We start from the raw sequence: 18043 nt of genomic DNA, 5'->3' as shown, positions 1-18043 counted from the left end.
TTTGTTTTTGCTTTTCAGAAACGTTTCTGGAACTAATTGTCAAAGACAAATACTTTTGAAGCTGTCATTTTTTTCCCCAGAGAAAATACAAAGTACACTTTAACAACATGATTGTTTGTGACAGCTGTGCTTCTCGAAATCTTCTTTTAAAATACAAGATCAAAGTTACAAACAGGAAAGGCTGTGGGTGGAGTTCATCAGCTAAGCACTTGCCTTCCATGTGGAAGGCCCTGGGTTTGGTCCCAACACCAACAAAAAAGGAAAAGGTTACAAACAGGAGCTGGGGATGAAGTGCAACTGAGGGAGCATGTGTCTTGCATTGAGAGGTTTAGGGTTTGACCCCAGAACCATGTGGCCTCCAGATTATTGGGCACCACTAGGTATAGCCTTGGTGGCTATCAAGCACAACAGGCACAAGTACCCCCAGAAATAGTACCGGATCCCTGAGTGATTCCTACCACTACCACTAAATTTTTACCACTACCACATGAACATGTGCGCACACACACACACACACACACACACACACACACACACACACACACGGGCGCATGCACACACACACACATGAATCCCCCTACCTACAAACAGACCTTATGCAATGTTAAAAACTAAGCAGGCAAGGCCTTCCTCTAATTGACCAAACAGCTGAATTCCGTCCTGCTCATACAAGCAAGCTCCCATCCACATTCATAATACATAGCAGCCTCGGTCACAACAAGGTGATAAACAGTCTGAGCACAGAGAAGAAACCTCTGCTGATTTCATTTCATTCTTCAACGGATTTCTCTTCTCCACTTTCTTCATGGTCTTCGTCTTTTTCCTCACAAGAATCCTGGCTGTTGGTATCAATCAAATAACTCATGTCCCCATTCTCTCTTTCTTCTACTTTTTCTTCTTCATTAAAGCTAGAGGGAAAAATGTATCAATCTTTTAAGGGACAACTGATTTAGTTTAAAGGTAAATAAACCTTCGGCAAGATATGCAATTGTGTAGTGAGTCTTCCCTGAGTGTATGAGCTTCAATTTCTTAAGAAAACTCTATAAAGAATCAAGTGGGAAAATTAAAAATTCCTCTGATATCTTATTTCAAAATTTGACTCTTAACTTTATTTGAAATGGCATTATTTTCATTGTCAGTCTGACATTTAAGTTATTCTGTTTTTAAAACAAGATACAGGGGCTGGAGCGATATCACAGTGGGTAGGATGTTTGCCTTGCACGCGGCCAACCCAGGTTCGATTTCCAGCATCCCATATGGTCCCCCGAGCATTGCCAGGAGTAATTCCTGAGTACATGAGCCAGGAGTAACCCCTGTGCAAAGCTGGATGTGACCCAAAAAGCAAAATAAATAAATAAATTAAAAAAAAAAAGAACAAGATACAACAGAGACAGAGTGACAATACAGTAGGTATGACACTTGCCTTGCATGCAGTTAATCCAGGTTTGATCCCTGGCATCACATATGGTCCCCTGAGCCTACCAGAATGACTCCTGAAAAAAGTGAGCCCTGAACACAGAGTCAGGAGTAAGCCCTGAATACAGCCGGTTATGCCCCCATACCAAAAAACAAACAAAAAGCTCACACAAAAACAAGATGCTTCATCAATTGTCTAATATTTTGAATGACAAATACATTAAAATAACATTGTTCTAAAAAGGTTCATATGTATCCCATAAAGTAAAAGATCTTTAAAAATATAATAGAACAGGTATTTATACTTCCCTGCAGGAGAGACCTTTTTCAAAGATAAAACATTTAGATAATTTATATATGTTACCTTTCTTTATCTTCCATAAAATTCTTCATCTCTTGATTTTTGAAGTACTCAAATACTCTTCCACTTTGACCCTTCTTTGAAACAAATTCATCAGATATTCCTACTGCTTTTAGGGTGTTAGAATAATGCTTTTCTGCTGCCATTCTTGCATTTTTCTATAAGAAAGATAAACCTTTTCAGATGAGCACACTTTAAATTTCATTAAAAAATATGGGCTGTTTTGGAAAAAATATGGACGATTCTCAATAAATTAGAAATTGAGCTCCCATTTGACCCAGCAATACCACTCAGCTGTACTCAGCTGTACTCAGCTGACCCAGCTTCAATAACCAGCATTTCATACACTCCTTGGGCCCTTCCAGGAGTGATTCCTGAGTACAGGGCCACAAGTAAGCTCTGAACACTATTGGTGTGGACCATATACAAAAAATAGGGGAGGGGTATTTTAAAATCTCCACTGAAGATTAAATTCACAGCTAGTTGAAAATATGCCATATCCCATGACCACCAGTACCAATATTTAGTATATATAGTTAAACAAATTCCTATGTTTTCCCAAAGAAACAGGTGCAAAACATGCAAAATGTTCAGTAATACTGTAAGAACCCCAAATAGGAACCAACCTATATATCAATGTGAGACAGATAAAGAAATTGTAGCTTATTCAAATGATAGTTGAACAAAGTGATAAAAATGTGTCTAACAGGGGACTTTGCTCAATATAGTTAAAGCCATCTAACACAAGCCTACAGCAAGCATCATCCTCAATGGGGAAAAACTGAGAGCCTTACCCCTAAGATCAGGGATGAGACAAGGATGCCCACTCTCTCCACTACTGTTCAATATAGTACTGGAAGTACTTGCAATAGCAATTAGGAAGGAAAAAGATATTAAGGGCATCCAGGTAGGAAAGGAAGAAATCAAGCTCTCACTATTTGCAGATGATATGATACTATACTTAGAGAACCCTAAAACCTCTACCAAGAAACTTCTAGAAACAATAGACTTGTATAGTAAAGTTGCAGGCTATAAAATCAATACCCAAAAATCCATGGCTTTCCTATACGCAAATAGTGAAAGAGAAGAAAGTGACATGAAGAAAACAATCCTGTTCACAATTGTGCCCCAGAAAATCAAGTACCTGGGAATCAGCTTAGCTAAAGAAGTAAAGGACCTGTACAAAGAAAACTACAAAATGCTACTTCAGGAAATAAAAGAGGACGCGAGGAAATGGAAAAATATCCCCTGTTCATAGATCGGGAGAATTAACATTGTCAAAATGGCAATACTTCCCAAAGCACTGTACAAATTCAATGCGATCCCTATTACGATACTCATCACATTCTTCGAAGAAATAGAGCAAACACTCCTGAAATTTATATGGAACAATAAGCCCCCTAGAATAGCTAAAGCAATTTTTGGGAAAAAGAAAATGGGAGGAATTAACCTCCCTAACTTCAAACTCTAATACAAAGCAGTAATAATTAAAAGAGCATGGTATTGGAACAAAGGCAGAGCTGTAGACCAGTAGAACAGGGTTGAATATACTGACATCTCCCCTCAATCATATGATCATCTAATCTTCGATAAGGGGGCAAGAAAAGTGAAGTGGAGCAGGGAAAGCCTCCTTACCAAATTGTGCTGGCAAAACAGGACAGCTACATGCAAAAAAGTGGGCTCAGATCTCTGCTTAACGCAATGCATAAAAGTAAGATTAAAATTGATTTAAGACCTCAACATCAGACCGGAATCCATAAAGTTCATCGAAGACAAAGTTGGCAAAACTCTCCATGATATTGAAGCTAATGGTATCTTCAAAGATGTCATGCCACTGGCCAAGAAAGTGAAAACAGAGATAGACAAGTTGGACTATCTTAAACTAAGAAGCTTCTGCACCTCAAAAGAAACAGTGACCAAAGTACAAAGACAGTCTACAGAATGGGAAAGGATATTCACCGAATACACATCCGACAAGGGGTTGATATCTGACAAAGATATAATAGGTATTGGTTGAACTCCACAAGAACAAAACATCCAACCCCATCAAAAAATGGGACAACAAAATGAATGGAAACTTTCTCAAAGAAGAAATCCAAATGGCTAAAAGGCACACGAGAAAATGCTCTTCATCATTAATCATCAGGGAGATGCAGATCAAAACAACAATGAGATATCATTTCACACCACAGAAAGTGGCCCACAGCCAAAAGAACAAAAGCAATCTGTGTTGGCGCGGATGTGGTGAGAAAGGGACCCTCCTTCACTGCTGGTGGGAATGTCGACTGGTTCAGTCCTTTTGGAAAATAGTACGGATGATTCTCAAAAAATTAGAAATTGAGCTCCCATTTGACCCAGCAATACCACTCCTGGGAATATATCCTAGAGAGGCAAAAATGTATAGTCGAAGTGACATCTGCGCTTGTTTGTTCATTGCAGCACTCTTTACAATAGCCAGAAACTGGAAGAAACCTGAATGCCCAAGAACAGATGACTGGTTAAAGAAACTTTGGTACATTTACACAATGGAGTACTATGTAGCTGTTTGAAAAGATGAAGTCATGAAGTTTACATACAAGTGGTATAACATGGAAAGTATCATGTTAAGCGAAATGAGTCAGAAAGAGAGGGATAGACATAAAAAGATTGCATTCATCTGGGGAACATAAAGTAACAAAATAGGAGACTAACACCCAAGAGTGGCTGAGATTAGTACCAGGAATTTTGCTCCATGGCTTGGAAGCCAGCCACACATGCTAGGGGAAAAGGGAGCTCAGATTGAGAAGGGAGCACCAAATAAAGGGTGTTGGGAGGATCCTCCCAGGATGGGAGAAGTTTGCTGATAGTAGATTATAGACCAAACATGATTGCCACTCAATGCCTCTTTTGCAAACTATAACAACCAAAAGGAGAGAGAGAACAAAAGGAAATGCCCTGCCACAGAGGTAGGGTGGGATAGGGGGCATGGGGGGCGGGGGGGGGGATACTGGGATCCGTAGTGGTGGAAAATGGGCACTGGTAGACGGATGGGTACTTGATCATTGTATAACTGAAACCCAAGCACAAAAATTTGTAAGTCTACAACTGTACCTCATGGTATTTCACTAATAAAAATTAAAAAATTTAAAAAAATGATGTCTAGTTCTACACCACAAAAATATTACTGAGAAAATCAGCAAAATACAAGAGACCATATAGTATGATTCATTTATGTTACAACCTGAGTAATGAACACATGAGTTGTGATCTATAATTTTTCTTTGTACTAAAACTATTTTTCACACTTATAAGTGTTCTAGGATATCTGGAAACAATTTCATATGATAACTTGTCAATGAATTTTCATTTCTGGGGCTAAGTGATAGTATAGTGGGTAGGGTGTTTGCCTTGCATGTGGCTGACCCAGATTTAATCCCCGGCATCCCATATGGTTCCCCTGAGCACTTTCAGGAGTAATTCCTGAGTGCAGAGCCAGGAGTAATCCCTGAACATTGCCCAGTGTGGCCAAAAACCAAAACAACAAATTTTTATTTTTTGCCTACTATATAATGTTTGCTGTTTAACATAGATCTGCAATCCATCAATGATGATAAAATCATCAACATTATGATTTTCAGTCTATGTAAGAACAAATTTAGAACCAGGTTCAAATCTCCAGAGGAATAGTTTCAAGCTTGGGGACCTGTGGGAGTCACGATAAACCTCTCATAGCCAAAGTGAGTCAGAAATTATCCTAGCTCTCGAGACCACAGGTTTTCTGAGCCACAAGATGACCAAGATTCACATTTGTGTTTGGCTTTAGTCCACAGAAGCTCCTACAAGTATGTTATATACCATCTGACCCTACAATCAAAGTGGTAGGAATAGCTAGTTCCAATGCACTTTGGCACACAGTCTGACCCCAAATTTAATAAATAAGGAAAACCAAGACACTCCTCCAGTCTCACTAAGGATAAGACATATACTGAAAGTCACAAGAATGAATGGCAGAACCATGTTTCGTGATTTTTTGACACATTATTTTCTCTAAGTGGTAGTGTCATTTTGGGTTGTGAAGGGAAAGGCTGCTTTTAGCAACACTGTTATCAGGTATCTGCCCAACCCAGGTGCCCCTGAATAATGAGAGACAAGAAGCCATTTCTCAACAGGAGAAATCCAAATAGCAAAGAGCAATAATGAATACAACCATCAGCAGAGTACTTCCTGACACTCTGGAAAACCGCAAAAGCAGCACCTAAACTGCTAAGAAAAACCCACTGTTTATCAATTTTCAGAAAAGTAAATAAAAAGGTATCTAGAGGCACTGAATACTAACAGTCTTAGAGAATTGAAAGACAGAGCAGTGAAAAGAGAACTATGTCCCAAAGACTGCAAAGCAGAAATAAAGGAACCCCAAATCTAACTCTAACTCTAGGACCAGTGAGAGAGTACAGGATTTAAGGCACTTCCTTCGCATGCACCTGACCCTGGCTTATCTCCATCCTGGGAACCACCAAGGGTCATTTCTGAGCACAAAGCAAGGAAGAATCCCTGAATACCACAGGGTGTAGCTCCAATTCCCCCTCCCTTAGTATCCACTCACCCTCAAAAAAAAAATATACAACCTAACTCTGGATGCATTAGAACAGTTTTTTTTATTCTGGAACAGAGAGATAGTTCAACAGGCTGAGCGCATGCTTTGCATGGGGAAGGCCAAAGATACATCCCAAGCATCTCCGAGAGCAATTCCCATGCACACCGCCAGGGTTAGCTTCCCAAGCACTGCCAGTATGGCACAAAATAACACACAAGGACCAAAGAGATTGTACAGGGGTTAAGGCACTTGCCCTGCACATGGCCATGCCCAATTTAATTCCTGGCACAATATATGGTCCCCAACACTGCCATGAGTGACCCCTGAGCACTGAGTCAGGAACAAGTCCTGAGCACCACCTGTATGGCTCAAGCACTGCCTCCCCCTAATATTTACTCTGATATAAATAAATTAAATTTGAAAGAGATTTAAATGGTCCAAATCAAAGTTAGTATTCATAAGCCTTCACTGAAATTGGATTTAAAATTCAATTGAACATTTAACCACATTAAAAAACCCTGTGATTTTCAAGAAATGGGGTAATGTGAGATGTTTATAATGGACCAGAGGTTCACTGCTCAGCAGTAACTGAACAGCAGCAAAACCACAACGAACACAGAAATGGAGTTAGTTGTGAATACATTTATTAAATAACAGATGTTAATTAGCAGCAATAGTCAGAAAAAAACAAGAAAAAAATGTATTATGTTAATGAAATCAAAGTAATGATGAGTCACTACCAATCACCCTGCGTGGAAAATTACTTTCTAATACTTTATTTTCATTATTATTTTTTGAGGGAGTCACACAGAAATGCACAGGTTTTAATTCTGGCTCTGCACTCAGGTATTACACCTGGGAGTGCTCAGGGGACCATATGGGATGCCGGTAATCAAACTGGGGTTGGACACATGCAAGGTAAACGCCCTACCTGCTGTACTATCGCTCTAGCCCCCCAAATTGCTTTCTAATACTTTATACTAAGCTAGATGCCTGCCATAGAAGTGTGTGTGTGTGGAGGGGGCGGAACTTGGGACATTGGTGGTGGGAAATGTGCACTGGGATGCTCTTGGAACATTATATGACTGAAACCCAATCATGAACAACTTTGTAACTGTATCTTACTGTGATTCAAACAAAAGAAGAAAGGATCACCAATTACAATTATAAATGGATGGGCATGGAGAGTATCATGCTGAGTGAAATGTGTCAGAAGGAGGACAGAAATAAAATGACTGCATTCATTTGTGTGATATAAAAAAAGAGAGCCCGGCAAGCTACGGAAAGTATCTCGCCCGCAACGGCAAAGCCTGGCAAGCTACCTGTGACGTATTCAATATGCCAAACACAGTAACAACAAGTCTCACGATGGAGACATTACTGGGCCCGCTGGAGCAAATCAATGAACAACGGGAGGACCATGACCGATATAAAAAAAGATTGTATGAGAGTGATAGCACAGCGGTAGGGCATTTGCCTTTCGCGCAGCCAGCCTGGCCGAGCTGGGTTCGATTCCTCTGCCCCTCTCGGAGAGCCCAGCAAGCTACCAAGAGTATCTTACCCGCTCGGCAAAGCCTGGCAAGCTCCCTGTGACGTATTCGATATGCCAAACACAGTAACAAGAAGTTTCAAAATACGGAAATGTTACTGGGCCTGCTCAAGCTAAATCAATGAACAACGGAAGACAGTATTTGCGTTTGTTTGTGTATGAGAGTAAGAACCAAGGCTTACTTTAGTATAATACTTTATACTAAAGAAGTCAGTTATACTTCTTTATACTAAGCTATAGTATAAAGCTATACTTTTTACTAAGAAATAAAATGAATGCAGTCATTTTATTTCTGTCCTTCTCCTTCTGACACATGTCACTCAGCATGATACTTTCCATTCCCATCCATTTATAAGCAAATTCATAACTTTAGTTTTCCTAACAGCTGCATAGTATTCCATTGTGTAGATGTACCATAGTTTCTTTATTCAGTCGTCTGTTCTTGGGCTCTCAGGTTATTTCTGGTATGGTGAAGAGTGCTGAAATGAAGAAAGACGTGAGGATGGTGTTTCTGCTGTGTGTTTTTGGGTCCCCAGGGTATATTTCCCAGGTATTGCTGGCTCAAATGGGAGCTCAATTTCCAGTTTTTTGTAGAATATCCATATTGTTTTCCAAAAAGGCTTAACTAGTCGGCATTTCCACCAACAATGAATAAGTCACTTTCTCCCCACATCTGTGAAAGCACTGGTTATTCTTGTTCTTTTTGATGTGTGCCAGTGTCTGTGGTGTGAAATGACATCTCATTGTTGTTTTGATTTGCATCTCCCTGATGATTACTGGTGATTATTTCTAATTAAAACAAATACTATCCCTATGCATTTCTTTCTGAAAAAGAATTGTAAAGACTCTGATACTTAAAAAAAAAAAGCTAAAATAACGTGATGATTTTTATTTTATTATCAAAGACTGCTGAAAAAAACTAGTTTTATTTCTTTAGGAAGCCAAAAAACAATGGAATTTTATCAACAATCAGTATCTTAGTTTACAGGAAAAAATAATTGCTGTTTTATAATCACAAGTTTAGTTTGCAGTATTTCTTTCACTTATCACTACTGAACAATCATTTTGTGACAAGTTGTCTTGGGAGACAGAGGGGACACAGGGAAATGGGAGCAGCAAGAGATGGATAATGGGGATTTTGCAAAGAGTCAACAGGAATATCAGTCAAACTGATACAATAATTCAGAAAGGAGATATCAGAAGTTTCACCTAGTATTTACGATCAGAAATGGAGAATGACAGACATAAAAATCATTTAGGACAAAAATTCATCAGGTCTTTCATTGACAAATGAATGAGGAAGAAAAAAATTATTCTCATTTATCTAACTGTGCACCAACCAAATAAAAAAATAAAAAAGAAGAACCCAGTTTAGCAAAAGATGAAAGTGAGATGTGAGAATTCTGTAGAGAAACCTACCAGATATGCACACTTAAATTTATGCTGCTAGGAGATAGAGATGACGATTTTGAGCCAATAGTCAATCACTTTATGCTAAATAATGTAGGGTACTGGTAATTTTTTCTCCTTAAAGTTAGAAATCAATGTAAAAACAAACAAACCTGAAACCCCTCGAAATGAAAAGCATTATATAAAGTTATATACAAATCAGTTAAGTAATGGGTTCCCATTATTTTGACTAAAATAGAGTATCCCACAAATTCTTGTCCTCAGTAAATCATTTATTACTCAGCTTTTGGGCCACACCTGGTGGTCAGGGACTAATTCTGGCTCTGCACTCAGGGGTCACGGCTGATGAAACTCAGGAGACCATCTGTGGTATCAGGATTTGAACCAGTGTCAGCTGTGTACACGGCATGTATATAAACCCCTGTACTGTCTGGCTGGCTTTTAAAGAAAGAGCTCTATGTATATTTTTGGTTTTGGGGTTCTTTTAGGAGGAGGATCACCATAGGTGCGGCTTATTCAGACTTACTCCTGGTTCTGTGCTCTAGGATCACTTTTGGAAGGGCTCAGGGGACCATATAGATGCTGGAGATTGAATTCAGGTTAGGCACATGCAAAGCAAGGACCCTAACCACTGTACTATCTTTCAGGTCCCTAAAGAAGCAGATTTAAAACGGAAACAAAATTTAGGAAAACCAGAATTCACTGTTCATGAAAGCAAATTAGCTTCTTTAATTTCCTGCAGGTGGCAGAAATTAAAGTTATAAATAAATTAAAATTTTAATTTAAAAAAATTACCAGTGCCCTACATTATTTTGCATAAAGTGATTGAATATTGGCTCAATCAAGCTATTTTTCTGAAGAATCTGAATTCCCCAGATAAACAAGAAGTCCTTTTAGGAATATATAAAAATTAAAATTTTTGACTCACTTAAAAAGAAAAACCAAGGACCAGGGGTATAGCACAAAGGGCTGGAGGGCATGCTTTTCATGCATAAGGCATGAACCTCTAGCACCACATGATTCCCCAAGCACTTCTGGGAGCAGTCCCTGAACACTGCCAGGAGTGGGCCAAAAAAGGATAAAAAGAAAAAGAAAAAGTATATAAATAAAATTTCAGTGTAGCTTTCTCATCCCTAAGCACCGAACCAAGAGGTATATGAAAAATTGGTTAACATCACCAATCATTAGAAAATTGCATATCAAAACCACAGAAAGATTCCCAGGGAAATGGTGGAACAAACACTGGAAATTTCCCCACTAAAGCACACCCAGAAATGAGTTACCTATTGCTGATAAAAACCTCACCAGCTCACAGCCTGATATGTCTAAGCTATATAGATATTCTTATTTTGAGAGGTGGGTCTTGGAATCGAAGGAGGAGGATCAATGGATGAAGACTCCCAACCACGAAAAAACACCTACCAGCAGTCTGTTCAGTTTAGCAGACCCCCTACTGTTGAAGGACTACTACAGATATACTCTATACATTCAGCGACCATCCTGACAGGGTTTGTGAAAGACTATGTTGTGGCAGAAACCACATTTTCCCTCAATCTAAGAAAGAAAAAGAAACAATAATCCTGGGATCTGTTTTAGGTTGGGCCTCTTCCTCAACCCCTTTAAGCAATAGCTCAGGGCTAGGCTCAGAGGTACAGAACTCTAAATCAGACTTTGGGCACAAACAAGGTTCAAGAGTTGCTGTGTAAGCAGAGTAGAAGCTGCAGGAGTCCGCCCACTCTCCACTAACAACATCTATTCTGTTTGTTGTTTGATTTTGGTTTTTGAGCCACACCAGGAATTACTGATGGAACCTTACCAGATATACTACTCTCCAGCTCACTTACTGAGCTTTCCATGTCTCCATTCCCCAACCACTCCTCTTCTTAGCCACAGAAACAATGGAGAATTCCAACACTAAAGACAGTGCCATCTGCGGGAAATTAAAGAAGCTAATCCAGATACAAAAGCAGAAAAGTTCCACCAAGTAGTGAAATTAAATTCCTCAAAGAAATGATAAGCTGGTATATAACTATACCTGCTGGAAAACTCAGATGCACAGATCCCTGTGGTTGAAAACTTTAGGCCTTCTAGGAGTCAGACGGACTACCTCCCCCCACCTCCCTGTACTTCTGGAAATCCCATCAACCACACATACAAACCGCCTCTACCACCGCATAAGTTTATCTATGGGCCTTGTTCCAGAGATCCATAAATAAATCTTGAAAGAGACCAAATAGCTGCAAAAATTTCTTGGACACAGCCAAGTTAAAAATTTAACTCCAAAAAAAAAAAAAAATTAACTCCAGGAGCTGGAGCGATAGTACAGCAGGTAGGGCATTTATTTGCCTTGCACACGGCTGACCCGGGTTCAGTTCCCAGCATCCCATATGGTCCTCTGAGCACCGCCAGGAGTAATTCCTGAGTACAAAGCCAGGAGTAACCCCTGTGCATTGCTAGTGTGACCCAAAATGCCAAAAGACTGCCCACATTTGTGACCACACACCATCTCCAAACTATAAAACTGACAATCCAGTAGAAACACACCAGATTGGATGGGATGTAATGTGGAAGCCAACCATCTCGATTAACAAACACATTAACACAGAAGGCTTAATTTGCAACAATATCTTAGTAATCACTCAGATAAGAACTTAATGTCTCCATGATGAGATACAATTTTCACTAATTTTCTTCCAAGAAAATATTTTTGGTCATTCCATATTGTTTGGTAATAAACAGTATAAAATAATTATTGTGGGCCTGTGACAGGGGCAAGCTTGAGGGGTGGTTGGGAAAATGGAGACAAAGGAGGAGGGAAGGTGACAATAGCAGTGGGATTGGTGTTGGACTACTGAATGCCTTTAACAAATCATCATAAGCAATTTTGTAAAACACTGTATTTAAATAAAATATGTGTTGGATAACATTGGTTTGTCCTTTCTTTGCCCCCATAGGAAGCTTAGGTTTAATAAGTGACTCCCACCAAGTGCTCCTGAGGCACACTCAATTCCATCAGGCATTCCCAATCCTCTCTGTATCTTTAACTTCTCCTTTGTGCTCTTCTTCCCCTATATGTTAATCACAAACTTCCCCTATGTTAATCACTAACTTCCCCAAATCAGGCTCTGATTTATAAAGCGAAATTCTTCTGAGGACTCCGATTTTATATATGTAAATGAAATATTGCTTTTGCCTTTCCTTTATGTCCTTTATATATATTACTTTAGAGCAATGTCTCTTTTGTAGAGACAGGAAGACAGTTCATGCTATGCTTTTATAACTTGGGAGACAATTTACTCTGAATAGAATTTACTTCTGAGCATCTGTCATATTTACTCAACTTAAGCCTCAGTTGCCCTTAGTTCCTAACACTCCAAAAGGAGGGTCCTAGCAAGGGATTGGATGAACCCAGGGCAAGCTGAAAGTTACCCTTGGCATCGAAAAAAGACAGGCTTAGTGCCATAAAACATATAATAAGAGCATGGTCATGGAACAAACTCTGTCATGACTCAAAAAGAAGTAACTGAATAAGGGTCCTGCTTGGGTTTGGAAAGACTAACCTGGCCTGAGGACTATAGTCTGGGACATATTGTGAAATGTCTCCAGGAAGAGTCACCCTTTCAGCTTAATATATCTCTAACTGTGTCCACACAAAATGGCTAGAAATATTATCACTTATCACTTATCACTTAAGTTCCCGTTAGTCGTCGATTTGCTTGAGCGGGCGCCAGTAATGTCTCCATTTGTCCCTGTCGCGAGCTAGTGTAGCCCAATGGCATCTGTTCGCTCCGGGAACATGAAGGGCCTCAAACCGATCGTTCATGATCTTGACGAAGAAGTCTGACCATCTGGTAGGTGGGCGGCCCGCGGTCTTTTGACATCCCGTGGAATCCAGTCAGTAACAGCTCTAGTCCAACGGTCGTCTTTAAATCTCATTACGTGACCAGCCCATCTGATTTTCGACAACTTGGCAAATGAGACAGCGTCCCTGATCCTTGATCGTCGACGGATGTCAGAACTCCGGATTCTTTCTCTCATTTGAGTGAAATGTGATATTCCAAGCATAGCTCTTTCTATTCTTCTTTGGGAGACCTGAATAGCATTCTCATCTTGTTTGCGTAGGGCCCAGGTCTCTGAGGCATATGTTAATGCAGGAAGAACAGTGGAATCAAAGAGATGTGCCCGGAGTCGGAGGTTCTTCGTCCTCTTAGCTATTTCTTCGACGTTCTTGAAGGCGTTCCAAGCCGCTCTCTTCCTCCTGCGCAGCTCGGGTGCCAGGTCATTTGTCATGTTGACCTCTCGACCTAGGTACACATAGCTGTTGCATTCGGAGATGGTCATTCCAGTGAGAGCAAATGGGGCGTCAGGAACAAGGTGTTTCTCATAAACATTGTCTTCGTAAGATTCAGCTGTAGTCCTACCTTTCCACACTCACGGTCAAAGTCGGCTAGCATTTGTGCCGCTTGGCTGATGTTTGGTGTTATTAAAACAATGTCATCAGCAAAGCGGAGTGGTGTAGTTGCCGACCATCTATCTTCACTCCCATTCCTTCCCATTCCAGTTGTTGCATGATGTTCTCGAGGGTGGCGCTGGAGAGTTTCGGTGAAATGGTATCACCCTGCCGCACCCCTCTCTTGACATCAACGATCACTTCTTTGTAGAATGGTGAGATCCTGGTAGTGAATCCGCAATACAGCTCACGGAGGATCCTGATGTATTGGGCTTGAATGCCCTGATTGGCTAGGGCTTCAATGACCGCTTCCGTCTCAACAGAATCAAAGGCCTTCTTTAAATCAATGAACGTTAAACAGAGCAGCATCTTGAACTCCCGAGAAACCTCAATGAGCTTGGTTATCGTGTGGATATGGTCGATGGTGCTGAATCCTTTGCGGAACCCTGCTTGCTCGCATGGTTGTCCTTCATCTAGTGTTCTGCCAATCCTATTTAGGATGACTCGAGTGAACAACTTGTAGATGACAGACAATAGGCAGATCGGGTGATAGTTGCCAATGTCATGGATGTCTCCCTTCTTGAACAGTAGTACGGTCCTGCTGGTTTTCCATTGGGACGGAACCTTGCATTCAGACAGGTAGCGAGTGAAGAGCCGAGCCAGTGTATTGATGAGTACTGACGGCAGGTTCTTCAGGTGTTCAGGTCTGACCTTGTCTGGGCCGGGTGCTGTTTGTTTCTTTACCGACGAAATGGCGTGTCGGATTTCGGAAGGGAGAACGTTGGGAACGACATATTCATCCTGTGGAATTTGATATGTTGGCAAGTGGACATGGCTATCGAAGAGATTTGAGTAGAAGTCATGGATAATCTTCTCCATTGCCATTCTGGAGGATGTGATGGATCCATCAGGACGTCGGAGGGCAGTCATCTTGGTCTTGTAGTTGGCGAAGGACAGGCGGGCGTTATGAATACTTTTCCCGGCTTCTGCCGCATCTACCAGTACTTCTGCTCTTCTCTCTTTGAGGTCTTCCTTGATCGCATCTCTGCACTGCTTTGCGAGCTCGGATGTTAGCTTGTGGTTGCCTGAGGCATGCGCCAAACCACGCTGGCGAATTAGCTCAAGAGTTTTCGAAGATAGGCGATTTTTTGTGGCTATCTCTCTCTTGGCGTTCCTCGCACATTCATGGAGGTGTTGAACCAGTCGATCGTATTCCTCGTCAATGTTGTCAACAATGGTTATGGGCTGGGGCTGGAGTGATAGCACAGCAGGTAGGGCGTTTGCCTTGCACGTGGCCGACCCGGGTTCAATTCCCAGCATGCCATATGGTCCCCCAAGCACGGCCAGCAGTAATTCCTGAGTGCACGAACCAGGAGTAACCCCTGTGCATCGCTGGGTATGACCCAAAAAAGCAAAAAAAAAAATAAAAAATGTTTACGGGCTAAGAAAAAGAGAAAGTAATACACCCTTCGATGGGTGGATCTCCTAGCAGGATGAGATTTTGTCCTTGACTATCTCCTAGAAGAACTTCCCCTGAAGGAAGGGCTTTACATCTGTTCATTGTTTGTGATAATATTCAACCACACCTATGTATAATTGCTACACCTAAGCCTTCATGATTTCTTTATAACTAATGCTGTGAGACTTGGGACAAATGGTGACGATAACCAACCAACATGGTGGCCCCATTCCCTCTTTCGTGCAATGTTGACTGGCCAGGATAGGAAGGCAGCTCTTGGCTACTGAACACACATGTTGCACATCCACAATTAGAACTCATGGTATGAGTGGAAAAAAAAAAGATAATGACAAATCTTCAGAGATCAATTATAAAAATACAGAATTAGAAAAGGCAAAGTCAAAGAATTAAGAGGTATTGTAAGAAAACAAGAGGGAATCTCAACTCATGACAGTATAGCAGCCCACAATATCAACAAGAACTATAAGAGACTAAAGATAATTATAAAATTCTAAACAGAGGGGCTGGAGCAATAATACAGCAGGTAGGGCATTTGCCTTGCATGTGGTCAACCTGGATTGGATCCCTGGCACCTCCAGGAATGAACTCTGAGCACAGAGTTAGGAGTGGCACCCACATTCATTGCAGCTCTATTTTCATAATACTAAAGATAGGGAAACAATCTACAGTCCATCTAAATATGAAAGGATAAAGAAAATGTGGTGTATGTAGTTAGACACACACAATGGAATACTATTTGGAAACAGAAAGGATGAAATCCTGCCATTTTTGGTCATAAATATGGGCATTATGCTAAGTGAAGCCAGTTGGAGAAAGACAAATATTATATATCTCATTTATACAGAGAATCTAAACAAACCAAAACTCACAGAAAAAAAAATGATCAGATTTGTGGTTATCAGGGAATTGAGAGGAGAATTATGCAAAGGTAGTTAAAAGGTACAAATTTGAAGTTAAAGGTATGTAAGTCACTGTCACTGTTCTCCTGTTGTTCATCGATTTGCTCTAGCGGGCTCTGTAACATTGTGAGACTTGTTGTTACTGTGTTTGGCACTCGAATATGTCACAGGAAGCTTGCCAGGCTTTGCTGTGCGGGCGAGATACTCTCGGTAGCTTGCCAGGCTCTCTGAGAGGGGCGGAGGAATCGAAGGTGGAGGAATCAAACTCAGGTCGGCAGTATTTTTTTTTTTAATTTTTAAAAATTTTTTATGTAGGAGTATTGCTATTTAGGTATGTAAGTAATGATGATGATTATAGTACCAACACTGCTGTATGCTACCTCATTTTTAATATTTGAAAGTAGCAGAGACCAGAGAGGTAGTGCAGTGGTTAAGGTGCTTACCTGGCATGTGGCTGACCCTGGGTCAATTCCTGGCATCACACAGTCCCCAGAGTACCACCACATGTGACCCCTGAGCACAGAGTCAAAAAAAGTCCCTAAGCAACACCAGGTGTGGACCAAATTACACCCCACCAGCCAACAACAACAAAGAACAAAGATTACAGAAATTATATATAATTACAAGGAAATAAGTCTTTTTTGTTAACTACATTAAGATATATTAACTACACTTAGTGTGGTAACCATTTTGTAAAATATGTATGTCAAATGGATATGCTGTATATCTCAAACTTCTACAGAGTAGTATGTCAATTTTTAAAAACAAGCAGAAATAAATTTGATTAAATTAGCCATTTTTTGGGTCACACCTGGAGATGCACAGGGGTTACACCTGACTCTGCACTCAGGAATTACCACAGGCGGTGCTCAGGGACCATATGAGATGCTGGGAATCGAACTCAGTTTGGCTGTGTGCAAGGCAAATGCCCTACCCACTGTGCTATTGCTTCAGCCCCCACTTTTTAATTCTTCAAAGACCTCCTAATCACAGCATGAAGGTTCACCTTAATTTAACAGGTTGGCACTCAAAAAAACACTAGCCATTAAAAACAGGTTATGAAAAAAAGGCCAAGACCCAGAGACTATAAAACCCTGCTCCCTGAAGAGAACAGCATAGAGTCTCCTGCCTCCACACCTGGCTGTCCTCACCAGGGCCGCTTGGAGGAGGGTGGGTTGAGTTTCCCTCCCCACCCTCAGCAGAGCCCTGGCAGCTGAAGACCTCCGGTTCCAGCCACAGCCATGCTTAAGACCACTCTCCACACGTTCGGACAAACCTCCCACATGAAGGAACCGGCAAAGAAACCCAGGTGTGAGGGACCCAGAGCGTAGATCTTCAAGCCTGCTCAGATTGGGACTGGGGCCTCCTCCACCCAGATCCCCCATCTTCCAGTATGTAGGCATTTCACCCACCAACTGCCCCCGGCGCTGTGTAATCCCACCAACGGCCAAGACCCAGAGACTATAAAACCCTGCTCCCAGAAGTGCGCGGCCGCAAATGCTATAAGAATGACATCTTATTATCTAGTTTTTACTCTGGAGAACCTGGCAGGCTATCAAAAGTATCCTGCCCATACGGCAGAATCTGGCAAACTCCCCGTGGCGTATTCAAAATGCCAAAAACCAGTAACAATGATGGATCTCATTCTCCTGACCCTGAAAGAGCCTCAAATGTGGCAGTTTTAAAATCTCAGGGCTAGGATGAAGGAGACGTTACTGGGGCCTGCTTGAGGCAATCGATGAACAACAGGATGACAGTGATACAGTGATAAAAACAACTAATTAACAACACATTCTTAATCAAGAGTATGTGTCTCACCAATAAGATTAAATGCTTAGATTTTAAGCAAAATTACTTACATGGCTGATTTGATAAGGCTGTGACAGAAACACTAAATGTCTCAGT

At 41.0% G+C, this 18043-nt stretch overlaps 1 protein-coding gene across 1 annotated transcript in view; it reads right to left on the bottom strand.

Annotated features, from left to right (window-relative positions):
- Positions 1-580: 580 nt before the first annotated feature.
- FAM161A (FAM161 centrosomal protein A) overlaps positions 581-18043 on the bottom strand; it is a 38138-nt gene continuing 20675 nt past the window's right edge. The window contains exons 6-7 of the mRNA XM_056128929.1: positions 1781-1935; positions 581-908 (exon numbers count right to left, since the gene is read on the bottom strand). Of these exons, the coding sequence (XP_055984904.1) occupies positions 770-908; positions 1781-1935 (294 nt within the window). The 3' untranslated portion in view covers positions 581-769. The remainder of the gene's footprint in view (positions 909-1780; positions 1936-18043) is intronic.

Source organism: Sorex fumeus, unplaced genomic scaffold, assembly GCF_029834395.1.
Source record: "Sorex fumeus unplaced genomic scaffold, SorFum_2.1 ptg000006l, whole genome shotgun sequence".
Lineage (NCBI taxonomy): Eukaryota > Metazoa > Chordata > Mammalia > Eulipotyphla > Soricidae > Sorex > Sorex fumeus.
The sequence above is the reverse complement of the archived record's forward strand: the minus strand, read 5'-3'. Positions and strand labels throughout refer to the sequence as shown.